At 32.3% G+C, this 21,346-nt stretch overlaps 1 protein-coding gene across 2 annotated transcripts in view; it reads left to right on the plus strand.

Annotated features, from left to right (window-relative positions):
- The first annotated feature begins 1,462 nt into the window (after positions 1–1,462).
- The window catches only part of LOC135525254 (transcription factor RFX4), a 44,646-nt gene continuing 24,762 nt past the window's right edge, over positions 1,463–21,346 (plus strand). For both annotated transcript variants that reach the window (XM_064952976.1, XM_064952977.1), the window contains exons 1-4: positions 1,463–1,690; positions 3,966–4,052; positions 4,589–4,649; positions 21,053–21,176. In XM_064952976.1, the coding sequence (XP_064809048.1) occupies positions 1,648–1,690; positions 3,966–4,052; positions 4,589–4,649; positions 21,053–21,176 (315 nt within the window). In that variant the 5' untranslated portion in view covers positions 1,463–1,647. The remainder of the gene's footprint in view (positions 1,691–3,965; positions 4,053–4,588; positions 4,650–21,052; positions 21,177–21,346) is intronic.

Here is a 21,346-nt window from a genome sequence, read left to right on the forward strand (position 1 = left end):
GACAAGTCTCCTTGAGTGGCCCAGCCAGAGCCCGGACTTGAACCCGATTGAACATCTCTGGAGAGACCTGAAAGTAGCTGTCTAACGACGCTCCCCTTCCAAACGGACAGCGCTTGAGAGGATCTACAGAGAAGAATGGGAGAAACTCCCCAAATACAGGTGTGCCAAGCTTGTAGCGTCATACCCAAGAAGACTCAAGGCTGTAATTGCTGCCAAAGGTCCTTCAACAAAGTACTGAGTAAAGGGTCTGAATACTTATGTAAATGAGATATTTCCATAATTTGGTTGTTTGTAAATTAGCAAAACTTTCAAAAACTGTTTTTGCTTTGTCATTATGGGGTATTGTGTGCAGATTAATTGATTTTAGAATAAGGCTGTAATGTAACAAAGTGTGGAAAAAGTTGAGGGGTCTGAATACTTTCCGAATGCACTGTATAGTGTTGTGCTGCATGTCAGTCAGTGTCTCATGTATGACCTGTACTCTCATGGACACCACGTGTTCTTTCCCAACTGTCCTGGACGCATGGTAAGAGCACCAACATCGACAGTGTCCCCACGCCTGTGCACTGGCAACTCTGAAGAAGAGCAGTGTGGTGGGGAGTAATTCAGCCATAATCCCCCTTTCTCCTCACTCCCCCTCTCCCCCTTCTCCTGTGGTTCTATTCATATTCTAATCACAGCTTTCCCTTCTCCAGCTCACAGGCACTCCATCAGAGCCCTCCCAACTTCCTCCCTTTGTGGCCAGTGCTCTCCTCCGAGGCACACTAAAATAAGGTTGCCTCAAGGAGAGGGGGAGATGGGGGAAATTACCCCCCTACAAAGTTTGCACTTGTGCCATTTTAGACTAGGCAACATTGTGATTTTTTTATTATAAAGGCATCATAGTAAAGTGGGTGTTTTGAAATAAGAAAGTGATTGGATGTGTGGAGAAAAAAAAATATAGTAGCACTCTCTGTAAGCAGTTTCCTAAAAACTTGCTCCAATGGTCATGTTGCAGTTCCCATGGCCAATGGAGGAAGACAGACATCAAAAAAGTTCAGAAACAGGCCAACAAGTGTTCATGGGATCTCGGACTTTAAATAAGAGGGGTGGAGGAGGCGGTGGGTTTGTGTGTGTGTAGGACCGGGGTGGGGGGGTATAAAAACGTATTAAATGCTATAATGGAAGACGGGGAGGCCACAGTGCTAGGATTGCATAGATCTAAGCCTCTTTTTTTCTTGGGGAGGGAGCCTTTCTTATTCAAAGCAGCCCCACAAAAGACTTCCAGTGAGCCTTGCCACATCCCCATCTGACTCGAGGCCATTCATCAGCCTTCTGAGCCTATCAATGACATGTCCCCATCAGGGCTCCTATAAAATCAGACCCTTTCCCATGAAACATCAGCAAACATTTTGACGGGTCTGGCTTTCCCCCGCTGGATTTCTGGAGTCTCTACCCCCCCCCTCCCTCCCTCCCCCCCACCACTACCTCCCCTCACCACCAACACCACCCCTCTCTCGGCAGAGCCCAGAGCCTCACCATCTCCTGCCACGGATAGGCAGTGGTCACGGAGACACGGAGCTAGACAAGAGGAAACCTACTGAGGAGGGGGAGACGTGCACAGAGCCATTTTCTTGGAGGAGCCAGTGTGCCGTTGATGGGAAGAGGATGCATTGTGGGCTGCTGGAGGAGCCTGATATGGATTCCACAGGTTGGTCATCCTGTCCTGCAACACTGCAGACTTGCCTTGTCAGGATGCATGGGGAACCACTTTCTGTTGTGGATCACTATAGCCACTGGGCCCCTGGGAATTTGTGACTTTCTAAACAGCCAGTTTAGAGCCATGTGTTAGATTTTAGTTTCTTTAAGAAGTCAACAAAAGATAAATTGTGGTTTTGTGGCATTAACTCATGACAAATATATACCAACAAAAAGCAGGTTTTAGGGGTGGTTTGATTATGGAATGACATTAGGCCATTTATTTTGTGCCTAAACGTTGATTACTTAAGAAGCATGAATGAAATGTCAACTATTAGACTACATTCAGCAACTTACAGCAGGATTCCTAAAAGTTTTTAATTTCTTTGGGAAAAAAGTATCTTCCAAGCCTTCGAGGCGCTTGTAGCCTGTGATGCACCTGCTTCTTGTAAACAACTTCTGAAATAAGCGGCCAGTCGCCCGCAGCAGGATAAAGTCGCACCGCATGACCCAAGAAGCAGCCTAAAGTAAATTCGATGTAATATCAAAAACTAAATATTTATGGTAAACGTATTGTATCGCAAAAGTAATAGAAATAGCCTACTTCTGAAAAGTGGGCTCTTAAAATTTGAAAATAAGGCGATTATAAGTAACAGCCATAATATGCATATGTAGACTATAATTAGTTAGAATGAATGTTGCGGCTTTAGCTATGCGTTTTTCTAATTGTGCTCTTAATCTAATGTCATACTTAATTTTATTCGACTCGTTTATTTACTTTACTTTATAATCGTCGGGGAGTTTTTCCCCCTGCTGTTTATGGTAATTCGCTGTCTGGTGGGGAGTTGGTTAACATGAAAGAGTGTGCCTATAAAATTATCAGAGATCCGTTTAGCCCGTTGATCGAATTTAATCCAATTATTTAGAGCTCTACTTTATCTGTGCTCATGGCAAATGATTCAATTACAACCCAAGGATCAGTGCTACAATGGAGAATTATTTTCACCTCAGTGGACTAACTTCATCAATGATTGGGGAAACAGCCAGTCTAGTGCACAATACATGTAAATAAGTTACACGTCAGCCTAATAATGTACTGGTATTAATTGTAATGATGTAATGTAATGATGGTGATATTATTATAAATAATTATGATGATGACAATAATGATTATTTTTGTTTATTCATTTGATAATTCCTTTAAACTTGATGGACCTGATGACAGCACGTGTTCTCGTTGTAAACAATGTCAGGCAGCCTTATCATACTGTTCTGTTCTTACAATTAAAAACGAATGCCTGGCCTAAGGCTATAGAATATGCGGGCATTGCAAAGATCAAAGATAAATTAGGCATAGCCTACACGTTTGATTTTATTCATGAGATAAACCATTCTAGCTCATGTCTTAGGCTATTTATTGTAACAGCGCGTGCCACTCATCAACCAAATGTTCATTTATCCTTCTAGTTCGGAGTCTCTAACTTTTCTATTTCCATGACCTCTTCTCCAACCCCTTCTGATGGGATGGAACAGGTTGCCTTGCCAACAGTCAAACCTGGCAACTGCTACTATGGTGATTGTTGTCATGCGGGCAACAGGATCTACAGGACTACGAGAAATATTAGAAGTGTTTCTGTCCCAAGAAAGGACACCAGTTGAGCTATTTCTAAGTAGAAATTAGAATGGGACAAAGGCCTCTGTGTCGCGAGGCTGCTCTAGCAATGAGCGCGGACTCAATTGGGCAAGTGTGCGCACTTGTAGTCCCCGCAAGAACAATGAATGATTCCTGCAGTGTTGGTGAAAACATTTCAAATAGAAGCACAACTGCGCTAGGCCCCAACAATAGATTGTAGTCGAATTGCTCTGTCACATTAGGTTACCAAATGAGTGTGTGTAGGCAGTGATATGCAACTGGTTGTGCACTGTTGGCCATTTTTTGAATTTGGCAAAATGTGACTTAAAATTAAGGTATAAAAAGGCCACCTGTTGCAGCTGCAGCTTTAAGCAAAGTCAAAGTTGATAAACAAACCTGATTGTTAGATTGTGATTTATTAAGATAACTTTTTTTGTGAACCACATTTTGAAATAGGCCCGATATTGATTAGGGACAATAGAGTAGGCTAACAAAATATTGGACAAATCTGACCACCCAATTGTTGCCACATTTTGATGGGCCACAGCGCAAATTAATAAATAATTAATCCTCACGTGGGCTACTGAAAGAAACCTACAATTGTACATTTCTGTAGGCTTTCCCCTGATCTGTGGGCCATCTTGCATTTTTCCAGAGAGCTGGATTGAAAGATGCCTCAACGAGAACGAGAGCAAGCGGTGTTCCAGCCACACGTCCCTGGGGAATACGTCCAATGACGAAAGTAAGCAGTGACTGTATAACGCTTTAATGTTGTATTTATTACTCCAACTCATAAAGCAATGGATAAATATCTCTTGAAATAATATATTGTCATGGGACTAAAATAAGAGTGCTATTGATTAAATAGATATTTGCTATAAAAAGGTGCGCAATGATAAGATGCGCAAAATATGGCAAAGGTCAGTGCACTTGTAGGATTGGAATTTGTTCAAATAAAGCACACAAATTCATTCACAAAACGTGTCAATAACAAATGTCCGTGATAATCCACTGATTATCATAATCATAATATTGGTGATTGTTGCAGAGTAGAATAGTTGGATAAAGAGAGAAACTATCACTTTTTTAGTTGTGTACTGCATCAAGCATCAACCTTTTGTCTGGCCTTGATCAGTTTAGATTTAATTTGAAATGTTACCATTTTTATTCACAGCAACTGGTTATTTATAAAAAAATTATATTGCGCTGGCTAGGTACTTAATTGAAGAGGTGTGATGGTTGAAAATAGTTGACACATTCCTTTTTTGTCTGTGAAAGATGAGGAGAAAGAAAACAACAGGGCATCCAAACCACATTCAACACCAGCCACCCTACAATGGTAAGTGTTCGTATATTCACCTCTTTCCTGACCTGTTTATTTCATGATCTACTTTTTGGTGAAAGTATGGAACTTGGTCCAACAAAATCCAGTCAGATTTGCATAATGTTGTTTTGTCCTAAAGCTGTAATTCTAGAGATGTAATGTTAATTCAATGTTCTCCACGCATGAACTATTCTGCACATTTATTCTGTATTATTTGATGCATTTGCAATTTAGCTTTTTGTTTGTTGATCAAATTAACAAGTGCATTTCCCTATTTTGTTCTTATATTGTTTGCAAAAATATGTTTGAGGATATATACAGTATACAGTCTTCTCATGTAGTGGCCTATAAAATGTAATCATGTAAAGATGAAGGACATAATTGTAACATCAAACAGCACCTTTTAAGAAGCGAACTATCAATTTATCAGCTTTGGTGAGCATTGTAAGGGTGCTTACAGTTTACATTAACAATATGACATGGATGCCGCTGTTGGGCTGGAAGGATGGTTTAATTAATATAATGTCTTTTTCACAAAAATATAAATATTTTCATGCATTCATAGGACCACAGACCAGTGTAGTTGCACCTTTTATGATCAGAAGGGAATAGTATTCATGAGACACAATTAAAACAGTAAGCTGGCTATGTCAAAACATTCTCCTTCGTTTAATTATTTGTTGTCTGTACCTGATATGTCATTCCTTCTGGTGAAAACACAATGGTGAAAATACTTGATTGGTCTGTTTGTTGGAGATGTCATTTTTTGAAGGGTGGTGAATGTGTTTATCAGTCATTTTCAGGCCACTGTAGTTGAAGTGGATTGGTTTGTGTAGTGTTCAATCAATCAATCAATCAATTGTATTTATAAAGCCCTTTTTACATCAGCAAATGTCATAAGGTGCCATACAGAAACCTAGCCTAAAACCCCAAACAGCAAGCAATGCAGATGTAGAAGCACGGTGGCTAGGAAAAACTCCCTAGAAAGGCAGAACCCTAGGAAGAAACCTAGAGAGGGACCAGGCTCTGAGAGGTGGCCAGTCTTCTTCTTGCTGTGCCAGATGGAGATTATAAGAGTACATGGCCAATAAGGTCAGATTGTTCTTCAAGATGTTTTAACGTTCATAGTGTTGTTGTCATACACATAGATTCTGATTTAGGTAGATATACCTGGTCTATGGGAATATAGAGGAGCGTTGTAAATCCCCAGGGATTACACAGTCATTCACATTTCAACAGCAGTGAGGGAATTTCCCACTTTCATCTCACTCCTGAAATTGTCCTTTTTGTTTTGGTTTATCGCTTGAGGGAGGTGTTCATGAGTCATAATATTGAGTATTCCGGTGAAATGTTCTTATTTAACGCTGCTCTGTAATAGGACAGATAAAATAATAGTTGTTGCTTTATTTTGCACTTAAAATACAGGTGTACATAGCCTCTTGATACTTATGAGTAATAGCAGACATCACAGTTCATTTTATGTTCATGAGAAGTTCAAAATAACCTTTTTTATCATCCTGAATTGTATTACATGTATGCAACTCAGAGTGATTGATCACGGCCGATAAGTGTATTATAGCACTTTGAAGATCTTCACGCATGTTTTAATGCTTAGTTTTGTTTAGTATTTATGCTATACAGTAGAGATATTATGCTATACAGTAGAGATATTATGCTATACAGTAGAGTATTTATGCTATACAGTAGAGTATTTATGCTATACAGTGGATATATTATGCTATACAGTAGAATATTTATGCTATACAGTGGAGATATTATGCTATACAGTAGAGATATTATGCTATACAGTGGAGATATTATGCTATACAGTGGAGATATTATGATATACAGTAGATATATTATGCTATACAGTGGAGATATTATGTTATACAGTAGAGTATATATGCTATACAGTAGAGATCTTATGCTATATAGTAGAGATATTATGCTATACAGTGGAGATATTATGCTATACAGTAGAGTATATATGCTATACAGTAGAGATATTATGCTATACAGTGGAGATATTATGCTATACAGTAGAGATATTATGCTATACAGTAGAGATATTATGTTATACAGTAGATTATTTATGCTATTCAGTAGAGATGTTATGCTATAGAGTAGAGATATTATGCTATACAGTGGAGATATTATGCTATACAGTAGAGATAATATGCTATACAGTGGAGATATTATGCTATACAGTAGAGTATTTATCTGATACAGGAGAGATATTATGCTATACAGTAGAGATATTATGCTATACAGTGGAGATATTCTGCTAAACATTAGAGTATATATGCTATACAGTAGAGATATTATGCTATACAGTAGAGATATTATGTTATACAGTAGAGATATTATGCTATACAGTAGAGTATATATGCTATACAGTAGAGATATTATGCTATACAGTGGAGATATTATGCTATACAGTAGAGATATTATGCTATACAGTAGAGATATTATGCTATACAATGGAGATATTATGCTATACAGTAGAGTATATATGCTAAACAGTAGAGATATTATGCTATACAGTAGAGATATTATGTTATACAGTAGAGATATTATGCTATACAGTAGAGATATTATATACAGTATATTATGCTATACAGTAGAGATATTATGCTATACAGTAGAGATATTATGTTATACAGTAGAGTATTTATGCTATACAGTAGAGATTTATGCTATACAGTGGAGATATTATGCTATACAGTAGAGTATTTATGCTATACAGGAGAGATATTATGCTATACAGTAGAGATATTATGCTATACAGTAGAGATATTATGCTATACAGTAGAGATATTATGCTATACAGTAGAGATATTATGCTATACAGTGGAGATATTATGTTATACAGTAGAGATATTATGCTATACAGTGGAGATATTATGTGATACAGTAGAGTATTTATGCTATACAGTAGAGTAGATATTATGCTATACAGTAGAGATATTATGCTATACAGTAGAGATATATTATGTATATATATACAGTAGAGATATTATGCTATACAGTAGAGATATTATGCTATACAGTAGAGATATTATGCTATACAGTAGAGATATTATGCTATACAATGGAGATATTATGCTATACAGTAGAGTATATATGCTAAACAGTAGAGATATTATGCTATACAGTAGAGATATTATGTTATACAGTAGAGATATTATGCTATACAGTAGAGTATATATGCTATACAGTAGAGATATTATGCTATACAGTGGAGATATTATGCTATACAGTAGAGATATTATGCTATACAGTAGAGATATTATGTTATACAGTAGAGTATTTATGCTATTCAGTAGAGATATTATGCTATACAGTAGAGATATTATGCTATACAGTAGAGATATTATGCTATACAGTGGAGATATTATGTTATACAGTAGAGTATTTATGCTATACAGTGGAGATATTATGCTATACAGTAGAGTATTTATGCTATACAGGAGAGATATTATACTATATAGTTGAGATATTATGCTATACAGTGGAGATATTATGCTATACATTAGAGTATATATGCTATACAGTAGAGATATTATGCTATACAGTAGAGATATTATGTTATACAGTAGAGATATTATGCTATACAGTGGAGATATTATGTTATACAGTAGAGTATTTATGCTATACAGTAGAGTATTTATGCTATACAGTGGAGATATTATGCTATACAGTAGAGTATTTATGCTATACAGGAGAGATATTATGCTATATAGTTGAGATATTATGCTATACAGTGGAGATATTATGCTATACATTAGAGTATATATGCTATACAGTAGAGATATTATGCTATACAGTAGAGATATTATAGAGTATTTATGCTATACAGTAGAGTATTTATTATGATATATACAGTAGAGTATTTATGCTATACAGTGGAGATATTATGCTATACAGTAGAGATATTATGCTATACAGTGGAGATAGTAGAGTAGAGTATTTATGCTATAAAGGAGAGATATTATGCTATATAGTAGAGATATTATGCTATAAGGTGGAGATATTAGCTATACAGTGGAGATATTATGCTATACAGTAGAGATATTATGCTATACAGTAGAGTATTTATGCTATACAGGAGAGATATTATGCTATATAGTAGAGATATTATGTTATACAGTAGAGATATTATTCTATACAGTGGAGATATTATGCTATACAGTAGAGATATTATGCTATACAGTAGAGTATTTATGTTATACAGTAGAGATATTATGCTATACAGTGGAGATATTCTGCTAAACATTAGAGTATATTTGCTATACAGTAGAGATATTATGCTATACAGTAGATATATTATGTTATACAGTAGAGATATTATGCTATACAGTGGAGATATTATGTTATACAGTAGAGATATTATGCTATACAGTAGAGATATTATGCTATACAGTAGAGTATTTATACAGGAGAGATATTATGCTATACAGTAGAGATATTATGTTATACAGTAGATATTATTCTATAGTTATGCTATACAGTAGAGATATTATGCTATACTATACAGTAGAGATATTATGCTATACAGTAGAGATATTATGCTATACAGTAGAGTATTATGCTATACAGTAGAGATATTATGCTATACAGTAGAGATATTATGCTATACAGTAGAGATATTATGCTATACAGTAGAGATATTATGCTATACAGTAGAGTATATATGCTATACAGTAGAGATATTATGCTATACAGTAGAGATATTATGTTATACAGTAGAGATATTATGCTATACAGTAGAGATATTATGCTATACAGTAGAGATATTATGCTATACAGTGGAGATATTATGCTATACAGTAGAGATATTATGCTATACAGTAGAGATATTTTGTTATACAGTAGAGTATTTATGCTATTCAGTAGAGATATTATGCTATACAGTAGAGATATTATGCTATACAGTAGAGATATTATGTTATACAGTAGAGATATTATGCTATACAGTAGAGTATATATGCTATACAGTAGAGATATTATGCTATACAGTGGAGATATTATGCTATACAGTAGAGATATTATGCTATACAGTAGAGATATTATGTTATACAGTAGAGATATTATGCTATACAGTGGAGATATTATGTTATACAGTCGAGTATTTATGCTATACAGTGGAGATATTTTATACTATATTTAGTATATTATGCTATACAGTAGAGATATTATGCTATACAGAGAGATATTATGCTATATAGTACAGAGATATTATGCTATACAGTGGAGATATTATGCTATACAGTAGAGTATTTATGTTATACAGTAGAGATATTATGCTATACAGTAGAGATATTATGCTATACAGTAGAGTATATATGCTATACAGTAGAGATATTATGCTATACAGTAGAGATATTATGTTATACAGTAGAGATATATTATGCTATACAGTAGAGATATTATGCTATACAGTGGAGATATTATGCTATACAGTAGAGTATATATGCTAAACAGTAGAGATATTATGCTATACAGTAGAGATATTATGCTATACAGTAGAGATATTATGCTGTACAGTAGAGTATTTATGCTATACAGTAGATGTATTATGCTATACAGTGGAGATATTATGCTATACTATAGAGATATTATGCTATACAGTGGACATATTATGTTATACAGTAGAGTATTTATGTTATACAGTAGAGATATTATGCTATACAGTAGAGATATTATGCTATACAGTACAGTAGAGATATTATGCTATACAGTGGAGATATTATGTTATACAGTAGATATTTATGCTATACAGTAGAGTATTTATGCTATACAGTAGAGATATTATGCTATACAGTAGAGATATTATGCTATACAGTTAGAGATATTATGCTATACAGTAGAGATATTATGCTATACAGTAGAGATATTATGTTATACAGTAGAGATATTATGCTATACAGTGGAGATATTATGTTATACAGTAGAGTATTATGCTATACAGTAGAGATATTTATGCTATACAGTGGAGATATTTATACAGTAGAGATATTTATGCTATACAGTAGAGATATTATGCTATACAGTGGACATATTATGCTATACATTAGAGTATATATGCTATACAGAGATATTATGCTATACAGTAGAGTAGATATTTATGCTATAGTAGAGTATTTATGCTATACAGTAGAGATATTATGCTATACAGTAGAGATATTATGCTATACAGTAGAGATATTATGCTATACAGTAGAGTATTATGCTATACAGTAGAGATATTATGCTATATAGTAGAGATATTATTATACAGTGGAGATATTATGCTATACAGTAGAGTATTATGCTATACAGTGGAGATATTATGCTATACAGTAGAGAGTATATTTATGCTATACAGTAGAGATATTATGCTATACAGTGGAGATATTATGCTATACAGTAGATATATTATGTTATACAGTAGAGTATTTATGCTATACAGTAGAGATATTATGCTATACAGTGGAGATATTCTGCTAAACATTAGAGTATATTTTCTATACAGTAGAGATATTATGCTATACAGTAGATATATTATGTTATACAGTAGAGATATTATGCTATACAGTGGAGATATTATGTTATACAGTAGAGATATTATGCTATACAGTGGAGATATTATGCTATACAGTAGAGTATTTATGCTATACAGGAGAGATATTATGCTATATAGTAGAGATATTATGTTATACAGTAGAGATATTATTCTATACAGTGGAGATATTATGCTATACAGTAGAGATATTATGCTATACAGTAGAGATATTATGTTATACAGTAGAGATATTATGCTATACAGTAGAGATATTATGCTATACAGTAGAGTATATATGCTATACAGTAGAGATATTATGCTATACAGTAGAGATATTATGTTATAGTAGAGATTATGCTATACAGTAGAGATATTATGCTATACAGTAGAGATATTATGCTATACAGTAGAGTATTATGCTATACAGTAGAGATATTATGCTATACAGTGGAGATATTATGCTATACAGTAGAGATATATTATGCTATACAGTAGAGATATTATGTTATACAGTAGAGATATTATTCTATACAGTGGAGTATATATGCTATACAGTAGAGATATTATGCTATACAGTGGAGATATTATGCTATACAGTAGAGATATTATGCTATACAGTAGAGATATTTTGTTATACAGTAGATATTATGCTATACAGTAGAGATATTATGCTATACAGTAGAGATATTATGCTATACAGTAGAGATATTATGCTATACAGTAGAGATATTATGCTATACAGTAGATATTATGCTATACAGTAGAGATATTATGCTATACAGTAGAGATATTATGCTATACAGTAGAGATATTATGCTATACAGTAGAGATATTATGTTATATATTATGCTATACAGTGGAGATATTATGTTATACAGTAGAGTATTTATGCTATACAGTAGAGTATTTATGCTATACAGTGGAGATATTATGCTATACAGTAGAGTATTTATGCTATACAGGAGAGATATTATGCTATATAGTTGAGATATTATGCTATACAGTGGAGATATTATGCTATACATTAGAGTATATATGCTATACAGTAGAGATATTATGCTATACAGTAGAGATATTATGCTATACAGTAGAGTATTTATGCTATACAGTAGAGAATTTATGCTATACAGTGGATATATTATGCTATATAGTAGAGTATTTATGCTATACAGTGGAGATTATGCTATAGAGTAGAGATATTATGCTATTAGGTGGAGATATTATGCTATACAGTAGAGTATTTATGCTATACAGGAGAGATATTATGCTATATAGTAGAGATATTATGCTATACAGTGGAGATATTATGCTATACAGTAGAGTATATATGCTATACAGTAGAGATATTATGCTATACAGTGGAGATATTATGCTATACAGTAGATATATTATGTTATACAGTAGAGTATTTATGCTATACAGTAGAGATATTATGCTATACAGTGGAGATATTTTTCTATACAGTAGAGATATTATGCTATACAGTAGAGTATTTATGCTATACAGTAGAGAATTTATGCTATACAGTGGATATATTATGCTATATAGTAGAGTATTTATGCTATACAGTGGAGATTATGCTATAGAGTAGAGATATTATGCTATTAGGTGGAGATATTATGCTATACAGTAGAGTATTTATGCTATACAGTAGAGATATTATGCTATATAGTAGAGATATTATGCTATACAGTGGAGATATTATGCTATACAGTAGAGTATATATGCTATACAGTAGAGATATTATGCTATACAGTGGAGATATTATGCTATACAGTAGAGATATTATGTTATACAGTAGAGTATTTATGCTATACAGTAGAGATATTATGCTATACAGTGGAGATATTATGCTATACAGTAGAGTATATATGCTATACAGTAGAGATATTATGCTATACAGTAGATATATTATGTTTAGTAGAGATATTATGCTATACAGTGTATATATGAGATATTATGCTATACAGTGGAGATATTATGTTATACAGTAGAGATATTATGCTATACAGTGGAGATATTATGCTATACAGTAGAGTATTTATGCTATACAGGAGAGATATTATGCTATATAGTAGAGATATTATGCTATACAGTAGAGAGATATTATGTTATACAGTAGAGATATTAGAGTAGAGATATTATGCTATACAGTAGAGTATATATGCTATACAGTAGAGATATTATGCTATACAGTAGAGATATTATGTTATACAGTAGAGATATTATGCTATACAGTAGAGATATTATGCTATACAGTAGAGATATTATGCTATACAGTAGAGTATTTATGCTATACAGTAGAGATATTATGCTATACAGTAGAGTATATATGCTATACAGTAGAGATATTATGCTATACAGTAGAGATATTATGTTATACAGTAGAGATATTATTCTATGCAGTGGAGTATATATGCTATACAGTAGAGATATTATGCTATACAGTTGAGATATTTAGCTATACAGTGGAGATATTATGCTATACAGTGGAGATATTATGTTATACAGTAGAGATATTATGCTATACAGTGGAGATATTATGTTATACAGTAGAGTATTTATGCTATACAGTAGAGATATTATGCCATAGTAGAGATATTATGCTATACAGTGGAGATATTATACAGTAGAGATATTATGCTATACAGTAGAGATATTTATGCTATACAGTAGAGATATTATGCTATACAGTAGAGATATTATGCTATACAGTAGAGATATTATGCTATACAGTAGAGATATTATGCTATACAGTAGAGATATTATGCTATACAGTAGAGATATTATGCTATACATTATGCTATACAGTAGAGATATTATGCTATACAGTAGAGATATTATGCTATACAGTAGAGATATTATGCTATACAGTGGAGATATTATGCTATACAGTAGAGATATTATGCTATACAGTAGAGATATTATGCTATACAGTAGAGATTTATGCTATACAGTAGAGATATTATGCTATACAGTAGAGATATTATATACAGTAGAGATATTATGCTATACAGTAGAGATATTAGTTATACAGTAGAGTATTTATGCTATACAGTAGAGATATTAGTAGAGATATTATGCTATACAGTAGAGATATTATGCTATTACAGTGGAGATATTATGCTATACAGTAGAGATATTATGCTATACAGTAGAGATATTATGCTATACAGTAGAGTATTTATGCTATACTATAGAGATATTAGCTATATTATGCTATACAGTAGAGATATTATGCTATACAGTAGAGATATTATGCTATACAGTAGAGATATTATGCTATACAGGTATACAGAGATATTATGTTATACAGTAGAGTATTTATGCTATACAGTAGAGATATTATGCTATACAGTAGAGATATTATGCTATACAGTGGAGATATTATGTTATACAGTAGAGATATTATGCTATACAGTAGAGATATTATGCTATACAGTAGAGATATTATGCTATACAGTAGAGATATATTATGCTATACAGTAGAGATATATTATGTATTTATACAGTAGAGATATTATGCTATACAGTAGAGATATTATGCTATACAGTAGAGATATTATGCTATACAGTAGAGATATTATGCTATACTATACAGTAGAGAGTATTTATGCTATACAGTATGCTATACAGATATTTATGCTATACAGTAGAGATATTATGCTATACAGTAGAGATATTATGCTATACAGTAGAGATATTATGTTATACAGTAGAGATATTATGCTACACAGTAGAGTATATATGCTATACAGTAGAGATATTATGCTATACAGTGGAGATATTATGCTATACAGTAGAGATATTATGCTATACAGTAGAGATATTATGTTATACAGTAGAGTATTTATGCTATTCAGTAGAGATATTATGCTATACAGTAGAGATATTATGCTATACAGTGGAGATATTATGTTATACAGTAGAGATATTATGCTATACAGTGGAGATATTATGTTATACAGTAGAGTATTTATGCTATACAGTAGAGTATTTATGCTATACAGTGGAGATATTATGCTATACAGTAGAGTATTTATGCTATACAGGAGAGATATTATACTATATAGTTGAGATATTATGCTATACAGTGGAGATATTATGCTATACATTAGAGTATATATGCTATACAGTAGAGATATTATGCTATACAGTAGAGTATTTATGCTATACAGTAGAGTATTTATGCTATACAGTGGATATATTATGCTATATAGTAGAGTATTTATGCTATACAGTGGAGATATTATGCTATACAGTAGAGATATTATGCTATACAGTGGAGATAGTATGCTATACAGTAGAGTATTTATGCTATAAAGGAGAGATATTATGCTATATAGTAGAGATATTATGCTATAAGGTGGAGATATTATGCTATACAGTAGAGTATATATGCTATACAGTGGAGATATTATGCTATACAGTAGAGATATTATGCTATACAGTAGAGTATTTAGGCTATACAGGAGAGATATTATGCTATACAGGAGAGATATTATGCTATACAGTAGAGATATTATTCTATACAGTGGAGATATTATGCTATACAGTAGAGATATTATGCTATACAGTAGAGTATTTATGTTATACAGTAGAGATATTATGCTATACAGTGGAGATATTCTGCTAAACATTAGAGTATATTTGCTATACAGTAGAGATATTATGCTATACAGTAGATATATTATGTTATACAGTAGAGATATTATGCTATACAGTGGAGATATTATGTTATACAGTGGAGATATAATGCTATACAGTGGAGATATTATGCTATACAGTAGAGTATTTATGCTATACAGGAGAGATATTATGCTATATAGTAGAGATATTATGTTATACAGTAGAGATATTATTCTATACAGTGGAGATATTATGCTATACAGTAGAGATATTATGCTATACAGTAGAGTATTTATGTTATACAGTAGAGATATTATGCTATACAGTAGAGATATTATTATACAGTAGAGATATTATGTTATACATACAGTAGAGATATTATGCTATACAGTAGAGATATTATGCTATACAGTAGAGATATTATGCTATACAGTAGAGATATTATGCTATACAGTAGAGTATTTATGCTATACAGTAGAGATATTATGCTATACAGTGGAGATATTATGCTATACAGTAGAGTATATATGCTATACAGTAGAGATATTATGCTATACAGTAGAGATATTATGTTATACAGTAGAGATATTATTCTATACAGTGGAGTATATATGCTATACAGTAGAGATATTATGCTATACAGTGGAGATATTATGCTATACAGTAGAGATATTATGCTATACAGTAGAGATATTTTGTTATACAGTAGAGTATTTATGCTATTCAGTAGAGATATTATGCTATACAGTAGAGATATTATGCTATACAGTAGAGATATTATGTTATACAGTAGAGATATTATGCTATACAGTAGAGTATATATGCTATACAGTAGAGATATTATGCTATACAGTAGAGATATTATGCTATACAGTAGAGTATTTATGCTATACAGTAGAGAATTTATGCTATACAGTGGAGATATTATGCTATAGAGTAGAGATATTATGCTATACAGTATTATGCTATACAGTAGAGATATTATGCTATACAGTAGAGATATTATGTTATACAGTAGAGATATTATGCTATACAGTAGAGATATTATGCTATACAGTAGAGATATTATGCTATACAGTAGAGTATTTATGCTATACAGTAGAGATATTATGCTATACAGTAGAGATATTATGCTATACAGTAGAGATATTATGCTATACAGTAGAGATATTATGCTATACAGTAGAGATATTATGTTATACAGTAGAGATATTATGCTATACAGTAGAGATATTATGCTATACAGTAGAGATATTATGCTATATAGTAGAGATATTATGTTATACAGTAGAGATATTATGCTATACAGTATATTAGTAGAGATATTATGCTATACAGTAGAGATATTATGCTATACAGTAGAGATATTATGCTATACAGTAGAGATATTATGCTATACAGTAGAGATATTATGCTATACAGTAGAGATATTATGCTATTATGCTATACAGTAGAGATATTATGTTATACAGTAGAGATATTATGCTATACAGTAGAGATATTATGCTATACAGTAGAGATATTATGCTATACAGTGGAGATATTATGCTATACAGTAGAGATATTATGCTATACAGTAGAGATATTATGCTATACAGTAGAGATATTATGCTATACAGTAGAGATATTATGCTATACAGTAGAGATATTATGCTATATTTATGCTATACAGTAGAGATATTATGCTATACAGTAGAGATATTATGCTATACAGTGGAGATATTATGTTATACAGTAGATATTTATGCTATACAGTAGAGATATTATGCTATACAGTAGAGATATTATGCTATACAGTAGAGATATTATGCTATACAGTATTTTGAGTAGAGATATTATGCTATACAGTAGAGATATTATGCTATACAGTGGAGATATTATGCTATACAGTAGAGATATTATGCTATACAGTGGAGATATTATGCTATATGCTATACAGTAGAGTATATTATGCTATATTATGCTATAGAGATATTTATGCTATACAGTAGAGATATTATGCTATACAGTAGAGATATTATGCTATACAGTGGAGATATTATGTTATACAGTAGAGTATATTATGCTATACAGTAGAGATATTATGCTATACAGTAGAGTATTTATTATACTATTACTAGTAGAGATATTATGCTATACAGTAGAGATATTATGCTATACAGTAGAGATATTATGCTATACAGTAGAGATATTATGCTATACAGTAGAGATATTATGCTATACAGTAGAGATATTATGCTATACAGTAGAGATATTATGCTATACAGTAGAGTATATTATGCTATACAGTAGAGATATTATGCTATACAGTAGAGATATTATGCTATACAGTAGAGATATTATGCTATACAGTAGAGTATTTATGCTATACAGTGGAGATATTATGCTATAAAGTAGAGATATTATGCTATACAGTGGAGATATTATGCTATACAGTAGATATATTATGCTATACAGTGGAGATATTTTGCTGTACAGTAGAGTATTTATGCTATACAGTAGAGATATTTTGCTATACAGTAGAGATATTATGCTATACAGTAGAGTATTTATGCTATACAGTAGAGATATTATGCTATACAGTAGAGTATTTATGCTATACAGGAGAGATATTATGCTATATAGTTGAGATATTATGCTATACAGTGGAGATATTATGCTATACATTAGAGTATATATGCTATACAGTAGAGATTTTATGCTATACAGTAGAGATATTATGCTATACAGTAGAGTATTTATGCTATACAGTAGAGAATTTATGCTATACAGTGGAGATATTATGCTATAGAGTAGAGATATTATGCTATTAGGTGGAGATATTATGCTATACAGTAGAGTATATATGCTATACAGTAGAGATATTATGCTATACAGTGGAGATATTATGCTATACAGTAGAGATATTATGCTATACAGTAGATATATTATGTTATACAGTAGAGTATTTATGCTATACAGTAGAGATATTATGCTATACAGTAGAGATATTATGCTATACAGTTGAGTATATATGCTATACAGTACAGATATTATGCTATACAGTGGAGATATTATGCTATACAGTGGAGATATTATGCTATACAGTAGAGTATTTATGCTATACAGGAGAGATATTATGCTATATAGTAGAGATATTATGTTATACAGTAGAGATATTATGTTATACTGTAGAGATATTATGCTATACAGTAGAGATATTATGCTATACAGTAGAGTATATATGCTATACAGTAGAGATATTATGTTATACAGTAGAGATATTATGCTATACAGTAGAGATATTATGCTATACAGTAGAGATATTATGCTATACAGTAGAGATATTATGCTATACAGTGGAGATATTATGCTATACAGTAGAGTATATATGCTATACAGTAGAGATATTATGTTATACAGTAGAGATATTATTCTATACAGTGGAGTATATATGCTATACAGTAGAGATATTATGCTATACAGTTGAGATATTTAGCTATACAGTGGAGATATTATGCTATACAGTGGAGATATTATGTTATACAGTGGAGATATTATGCTATACAGTGGAGATATTATGTGATACAGTAGAGTATTTATGCTATAGAGTAGAGATATTATGCTATACAGTAGAGTATTTATGCTATACAGTAGAGATATTATGCCATACAGTAGAGATATTATGCTATACAGTGGAGATATTATGTTATACAGTAGAGTATTTATGCTATACAGTAGAGATATTATGCTATACAGTAGAGTATTTATGCTATACAGTAGAGATATTATGCTATACAGTAGAGATATTTTGTTATACAGTAGAGTATTTATGCTATTCAGTAGAGATATTATGCTATACAGTGGAGATATTATGTTATACAGTGGAGATATTATGCTATACAGTGGAGATATTATGTGATACAGTAGAGTATTTATGCTATACAGTAGAGATATTATGCTATACAGTAGAGTATTTATGCTATACAGTAGAGATATTATGCTATACAGTAGAGATATTATGCTATACAGTGGAGATATTATGTTATACAGTAGAGTATTTATGCTATACAGTAGAGATATTATGCTATACAGTAGAGTATTTATGCTATACAGTAGAGTATTTATGCTATACAGTAGAGATATTATGCTATACAGTGGAGATATTATGCTATACAGTAGAGATATTATGCTATACAGTGGAGATATTATGTTATTCAGTAGAGATATTATGCTATACAGTAGATATATTATGCTATACAGTAGAGATATTACGCTATACAGTAGAGTATTTATGCTAGACAGTAGAGATAGTATGCTATACAGTAGAGTATTTATGCTATACAGTAGAGATATTTTGTTATACAGTAGAGTATTTATGCTATACAGTTGCGATATTATGCTATAAAGTAGAGATATTATGCTATACAGTGGAGATATTATGCTATACAGTAGATATATTATGCTATACAGTGGAGATATTATGCTGTACAGTAGAGTATTTATGCTATACAGTAGAGATATTTTGCTATACAGTAGAGATATTATGCTATACAGTAGAGTATTTATGCTATACAGTAGAGATAATATGTTATACAGTAGAGATATTATATGTTATATAGAAGAGTATTTATGCTATACAGTGGAGATATTATGCTATACAGTAGAGATATTATGCTATACAGTGGAGATATTATGCTATACAGTAGATATATTATGCTCTACAGTGGCGATATTATGCTATACAGTTGGAGATATTATGCTATACAGTGGAGATATTATGCTATACAGTAGATATATTATGCTATACAGTGGAGATATTATACTATACAGTAGATATATTATGCTATACAGTAGAGATATTATGCTATACAGTGGAGATATTATTCTATACAGTAGATATATTATGCTATACAGTGGAGATATTATGCTATACAGTAGATATATTATGCTATACAGTGGAGATATTATGCTATACAGTAGAGATATTATGCTTTGAAATGATGGTTGTAGTTCCGTCTTTCCCAGATGTTAAAAATAAATCCATATGTAATTTCGCAAAATAGCTCCTAATTTAGGTTAGATTATTAATCTAATATGGTCCACTAGGAAATAACCTTCCCTTGACTGAAGAGTGAACTGGGTCACACTTTATTTGGATGCCGGTAAATAAGGTAGATGCTAGACTAAAGATGTCTTTGAGGTCGGTAAGAAGTCCAAGGTATGTACGGGGGGATTGACTGACAGGTCTGCTTTTCATCTACAGGCTGGAGGAGAACTATGAGATTGCAGAAGGGGTTTGTATCCCCCGCAGTGCTCTCTACATGCACTACCTGGACTTCTGTGAGAAGCACGACACACAGCCTGTCAACGCCGCCAGCTTTGGGAAGGTAGGACACAGCACTCTGACCCATCACTGACCAGTTTAACAATAAACTTAGGAGGGCCTGCTTGGTTTCGCCCAAACTAATGTTGTGAACATAATACAGAAAGAGAAAGTGAAATAGCCCCATTGGTGCAGTAGGCTATACCTGCGTAGGAAGGTTACCATCTTTCAGAA

This window comes from Oncorhynchus masou, chromosome 31 (assembly GCF_036934945.1).
Source record: "Oncorhynchus masou masou isolate Uvic2021 chromosome 31, UVic_Omas_1.1, whole genome shotgun sequence".
Classification (NCBI taxonomy): Eukaryota; Metazoa; Chordata; class Actinopteri; order Salmoniformes; family Salmonidae; genus Oncorhynchus; species Oncorhynchus masou.